At 41.8% G+C, this 6,690-nt stretch overlaps 1 protein-coding gene across 1 annotated transcript; it reads left to right on the top strand.

Moving 5' to 3' along the window:
- The first annotated feature begins 2,053 nt into the window (after positions 1-2,053).
- LOC143908450 (uncharacterized) lies at positions 2,054-6,118 on the top strand. Its single transcript, XM_077426117.1, has 3 exons — positions 2,054-3,755; positions 5,157-5,471; positions 5,803-6,118. The coding sequence occupies exons 1-3, from the start codon at positions 2,647-2,649 to the stop codon at positions 6,116-6,118; spliced, it is 1,740 nt and encodes a 579-aa protein (XP_077282243.1). The 5' UTR covers positions 2,054-2,646.
- The last annotated feature ends 572 nt before the right edge of the window (positions 6,119-6,690 follow it).

Below are 6,690 nucleotides of genomic sequence, written 5' to 3'. Positions count from 1 at the left end.
ATAAAATAGTTTTATTACATTAAATGAAATAAATGAATGATTTTTAATTATGCATCCAAAATAAAAATGAGATATATATTCATGCTTAATTTAAAATGCGATAAATGAAATTTTAATTTTAATACAACGATATGTTAATATTACATTTTAAAATAATTTTATGTATATCTCTATACAAAAAGAATATACCCGTAATAAATATAACTGCAATATAGTAAAAGTACATGTTTTATTAATAAATATAATAAAGAAACTACATTTTTTATGTAAAATAAAATTGTATCTTTATTACAATACATAAAAAATTACATATTATGTAGTACCAATAAATTGTAGTCTTTTTTCTTTTAATTTATTCACTGCTCCATGCTTCAGCTACTCGATCCACCTCAACACAGACCAAAGAAACAGAACAAAAAAATACATTAAATACACTTTATTGTACAATTCTTTCATTGATCTGTATCTCAGCTACTCGATCCACCTCGATACAACCCAAAAAAAGAAAAGGGCAATAAAAGTGCAAGCTACAATAATTACCGTACAATAATGTAGAACAGAAAATACTTAAAATATAAACAAGGAATTTATAAAATGTAATATTAATAAGCTCCATTTCTTCTCCAAGTTTTTTATTCGTATAACCTTTTGATTATTCATCCTTGAGGCATGTAAAAACTTAAAAAAAAAAAAAAAAATTAATTGATAAAATGTATCACTAACAGTATTCATGCCTTTACAAATTCACATGCACCATCGCACATACATATATATATACATACATATATATATTTAACACACACAAATACATGAATTTATGTAACATACACAATATGAAATTTAATAAGTAACGTAATGTATAAAAGTCTATTAATGCACACATATTAATACATATATAGTAACGCATAATTTCAACGCACAATATGAACGCATGATATCAAAACACAATATCAATATTAACGCAACTGAAAAAATTGCGCGCATACATGTTGCCATTAATTAAAAATAAAATGTAAAACGCAACAATACAATCAATACATTATTAAATATAATATAAGTTAAACAATATAATTTGAAAATAAACAAAATGCAATAAAGAAACACGCAAAGTTATATATAATGTTATTTGCAAGCAAACAAAACATGCAATAAATGAACACACAATACTGGGTAAATAATATATCACAATCCATTATAAGAATAAGAATCAATGAAACAGTAGCCTCAATAATTAAAATATGCCCGTAACGCATAACTCAACATGACAATTAAACATTATAAGAAGAAAATTTATAAATGGGAAACGTTTAAAAGTTTCCTATTTTTTGTGGTAACCCGTTTGCACGATTTATTATGCAGCGATAATGTGTAATATATACGCATACGAAGATATAATTTTATCTAAAATGAAGTAGGGAAATTTGGACATGGCGGTTCAAAAGTTATATTTTGTGTTAATTAGAATAAATAATTGCCAATATTAGTAGATATATCAATAAGAGTTCTAGGCCGGGGATCTCAGGGGGGGTGAGGGGCGGGGGGGAGAGGACTCGCGGCCGAGGGGTCTGCCGGGGGGGACGACTCGTTGGCGAGGGGGAGCGGGGGGGGGGGGGGGGGGAGTCGCGGGCGAGGGGTCTGCCGGGGGGGAGACGACTTGTTGGCGAGGGGGAGCGGGGGGGGAAGGGGGGAGGACTCGCGGCCGAGGGGTCTGCCGGGGGGGGACGACTCGTTGGCGAGGGGGAGCGGGGGGGAGGGGGGACGACTCGTTGGCAAGGGGGAGCGGGGGGGAAAGGGGGGGAGGACTCGAAGGCAAGGGGGAGCGAGGGGGGGAGGACTCGCGGCCGAGGGGGGGGACGACTCGTTGGTGAGGGGCGCGGGGGGGAGGGGAGTGGTCGGCGAGCGTGTCGGGACATGTTTATTAAATATTAATAAAAAATAATAATAAATATTAATAAACATATCGTATTGACAAGAGGTACCGCCGAAGGTGGTCCGCGGGGGGGGGGAGGGTGTCGTCACTTTATCGGCGCGGGGGTATTACAAAGGCGCCGTTCGGCTGCTGGAATTTTATCGGCGAATATAAACAAAACAGCGAATTAGACACTTGACTCCGCAATGATCTCACCCTTCTAGAACATGCGAGCCGCCATTCGGTTACGGCGTCTCACTACAAAAGCGAGCGTCGATGGTCCGACGACGGTTTGAAGATAAAATAACCGAGGTAAACAATTGATAAAATGTGTCACCGATGACGATTTAACCGTTGCGGAGTCCTCTTCATGTTTTTTTCTAGGAAGAGCCGCTGCCGATTACGATTTAACCGTCGCGGCGGTATTCGGTTATGGCGCGGCATATTACAAAAAGCGAGCGCCGATATCCGGCTGCTGGAATGTATAAACAAAATATGTCTAACGATAATTATACGAACGCATAGCATCCGTTGTTGCCAGGATGATTATGGATCCACATCTTGTGGATCAGTCTTCGGCTAGTTTTCGCGACGCGAACGTTCATATTCGAGGGTAAAATTTTTTGTGTCAAGTATTCAATACAGAAGAATATTTTTCACGATAAAGGAGATGGGCAAGTGCTCCATCAAAGAATGTGACGTAATTTAAAAAAAAAAGACAGTATTAAAAAAAAAACATGGAACATCTCGATAAAACGGAACGCGACCTGGTGGAAGGATCCAACCAAATCGCTACCTTGGACGAATATCTCGCATGGGAACAGCGATGCGAGAAGTTTATTGAGCAGCTCGAAGAAGACTGTCGTTCCAAACGTCCGCGGGTCTCAGACGGCTCTCAGACTGTCGGAAACAGATCATCTTTAGTGGCAAGAATCGCGCGACTCGATGGTGCGAAGACTCTATTACAGAGACGGTTCGTACATATCGGTGGTGAGCACGCGGCGGGCAGTAGTAGCGGTAACGAAAACGCGGAAAGACTCGTTTGGCGAGAGATCGATGCCGCGTTCGAATGGCGTGTATTGACCGGTGCGGTGATAAATATCAATTACATCGAACCGCGAAAATTTCTCGAAGACGCCGAAGTCATCGTGCTCGATCGTGTGCGGAACGTCGTGCAAAGACACGCAAGTGTAAAAATAAACACCGTGTTCAACGGCGAGTTTGTGACGGGTGACAAACGTGCAAACAAAAGTGTCAGCACGGGAAACCGTGAACTCTTTCGTGCGTCCGATCTGCGCGAGTGGTACGAGCTACACGTTATCGAGCCTACTTTATCGCGTCTCGAAGAGTTTCAGGAACGCGATAGCGGATGGGCGTTGTCGCGTACACTCAATTTGACAGTGAACGTGAACAAGTACAATCCTTTGCGCGCGGAATGTTACATCAATTTACCGCAAAAAATTAAATCGAAAAAAGCGGTGATAAACGTGCAATCGATGGACAATGCGTGCTTCGCGTGGTCAGTGGTCGCCGCGCTGTATCCTGTCCAGGATCATACATATCGGGAATCCTCGTACCCTGATTACACAACAGTATTAAATTTACAAGGCATTGAGTTTCCAATGACTTTGAAACAGATTAAAAATTTTGAAAATCACAACAATATATCCATCAATGTGTATGCCATCGAAGGAGAGAAGACGCCAACCGTTCTCCCGATACGGTTCACCGACCGGAAGAAAGAAAAGCACGTAAATCTGTTGTACGTGCAGGACCCGCGAGACGACGTGGGACATTTCGCGTGGATAAAAAATCTATCCCGCCTCGTGAGCTCGCAATTGAGCAGGTACAATGGTCGAAAATACATTTGCGATCGGTGAATACTTATACTCCTTTTAATAAAATTATAAAATACAATATTTTATTTTTTTATTTAATAATTTTCAAAAAAATTTTTTTTTGCAGATGTTTACATTATTTTCATTCGAGCGAGAAATTGGAAGCTCACGGAGTAGACTGCCGAGAGATAAACAACTGTGCCATCCGACTACCGAGCGAGGACGACAAGTGGCTGAGATTCAAGAATCACAGCAGGAAGGAACGAGTTCCATATGTCGTATACGCCGACCTGGAATGTACCCTCGAGAAAACGGATGCGGATCCGACAACGTCCACATACACGTCTCAACATCATCGGGTATTTAGCATAGGATATTACGTGCGGTGCTCGTACGACGACTCGTTATCCGCGTATCGATTTCGTCGCGATAAGGATTGCGTCGCGTGGTTCGCCGAGGAACTAAGACGTTTAGCACACGACGTAAAGAACATCTTGTCCGATAATATACCCATGGCGGATTTTACGCGAGACGAGTGGAAAAAATTTAACAGCGCAACGCACTGTCACGTGTGCGAAAAAACGTTCGAGCCAGACGACGTGCGCGTACGCGATCACTGTCACTTGACCGGTCGTTATAGAGGTCCCGCGCATTCCAGCTGTAATCTAAATTACACAGATTCGCATTACATTCCAATAATTTTTCATAATTTATCGGGTTACGACGCGCATTTTATTATCAAGGAAATAGCTACAGCCTACGAAGGACGCGTAGACTTACTTCCAATCACGAAGGAAAAATACATTTCATTCACGAAAAACGTTAAAAGCACTGAGGATAAAAACTACCAAAATTGCATCAAATTAAGATTCATCGACTCGTACAAATTTCTTAGCGCGAGTCTCGAAAAATTAGCATTCTTCCTCGATAAGGATAAGTTAAAAATTATACGTTCAAAATTTTCCGCGTTATCCGACCAAGATTTCGAATTATTGACGCGAAAAGGTGTCTTTCCGTACGAGTACATTGACTGCGTCGAAAAGTTGAAGGATGCGTGTTTACCATCGCGCGACTCGTTTTACAGTTCATTGACAGGCGACACCGTATCCGAGAGCGATTACGCGCACGCCGTCAACGTCTGGCAGCGGTTCTCCATTCGAACGCTCGGTGACTACAGCGATCTGTATCTAAAGATCGATGTCTTGCTGTTGGCTGATATCTTTGAAAATTTTCGCGATAGCTGCGTCGCGTTATGGACTCGATCCGGCGTATTATTACACTCTACCGGGGTTTACGTGGGACGCTATGTTGAAGCATACGGGTATCAATTTCGAACTGCTCACGGACATTGACATGGTCATGTTCATCGAACGCGGTATACGCGGTGGTCTGAGTCAATGTTCCGGCAGATACGCGCAGGCCAATAACAGGTACATGCAATCTTACGATACATCGAAACCATCGTCATACCTGATGTATTTCGACGTAAACAACTTGTACGGCTGGGCAATGTGTCAACCATTGCCTTATGCAGACTTTCGATGGGTCGAAGACGTCTCGAATTTCGAGTTTAGCGCGATCGCTTTGGATTCGCCCACGGGTTACATTCTCGAAGTCGATCTAGAGTATCCGCAGAATAAACACGACGCGCACGCTGACCTACCGTTCTGTCCGACGCGCGATAAACCACCCGGCAAACGGCAGGACAAACTTCTCGCCACGCTGTACGATAAAAAGCATTATGTCACACACTACCGCAACCTACAGCAATGCACGCGCCACGGTCTTCGCGTCACAAAAATTCATCGCGTATTGCAATTCGCTCAATCTCCATGGCTTTGCAATTACATCGAACTCAATACAAAATTTAGAACACTGGCCAAAAACGATTTCGAGAAAAATTTGTATAAATTGATGAACAACGCGGTTTTCGGGAAAACGATGGAGAACGTTCGAAATCACGTCGATGTAAAATTAGTGACAAAGTGGAACGGTAGATACGGCTGGAGGCACTGATCTCGAAACCAAATTTTCACAGCAGGAGCGTTTTTTCAGAAAATCTGAAGCCGTCGAACTGCGAAAACTCGAGGTTAAATTTGACAAACCTATTTACGTCGGCATGTGCATTCTCGACATATCGAAAGTCTGTTTGTACGAATTTCATCACGAGTACATGTCTCCCCTGTATCGCGACAAGTGTAGAATTATGTATACCGATACGGACAGTCTGATATATCATATCGAGTGCGAGGATGTGTACGAGAACGTGAAACGCGATATCGCTAGATTCGACACGAGCGATTACGCGATCGACAACGCGTACGGTATAACGCTCGAGAAAAGTGCCGGGCTTGATGAAGGACGAGAATAACGGTGCGATCATGACCGAATTCGTCGGACTCAGGGCGAAAATGTATGCCTTGCGAGTGGATGGTAAGAAAGACTGTAAAAAAGCGAAAGGTGTCAAGAGCAACGTCGTAGCCAGGTCGATAACGTTCGACGATTACACGAGATGTCTGCGAGACGAAATTGAAATGAAGCGACAGCAGGCTTGCATAAGGTCCGAAAAACACGAGGTGTACACCGTATCCGAAACAAAAATCGCTCTGAGTCCGTACGACGACAAGCGATACATTATACCTAATTCGACCGATACGTTACCGTGGGGACATTATCGAATACCTGTGTAACATATGTATTGTATAACGTATGTATAGTATAACGTATGTATAGTATAACGTATGTATAGTATATGTATGTAACGTAATATATAATGTAGTAGTAGTAGTATAACGTATGTATGTACGAATGTGTGTGAATGTAGTATAACGTAACGTATTGTGAGTATTATATTACAGTATTGGAAAGAATATTATAATAAAGATATTACACATGTGTATTTCATATATTTTTTTTACGTACTTTATATGTATTTCATATTTC

Source organism: Temnothorax americanus, unplaced genomic scaffold (genome assembly GCF_048541705.1).
Source record: "Temnothorax americanus isolate GAGA-0224 unplaced genomic scaffold, ASM4854170v1 Scaffold95, whole genome shotgun sequence".
Lineage (NCBI taxonomy): Eukaryota > Metazoa > Arthropoda > Insecta > Hymenoptera > Formicidae > Temnothorax > Temnothorax americanus.
Note: the sequence above shows the minus strand (reverse complement) of the source record. Positions and strands in the feature narration are given on the sequence as shown.

Coding starts and splice junctions, on each gene's coding strand:
- LOC143908450 (XM_077426117.1), top strand. CDS start 2,647: ATGGAACATCTCGATAAAACGGAACGCGACCTGGTGGAAGGATCCAAC. Junction 3,756..5,156: donor GTGAGCTCGCAATTGAGCAG/GTACAATGGTCG, acceptor ATGTTCCGGCAG/ATACGCGCAGGCCAATAACA. Junction 5,472..5,802: donor GACAAACTTCTCGCCACGCT/GTACGATAAAAA, acceptor GCGTTTTTTCAG/AAAATCTGAAGCCGTCGAAC.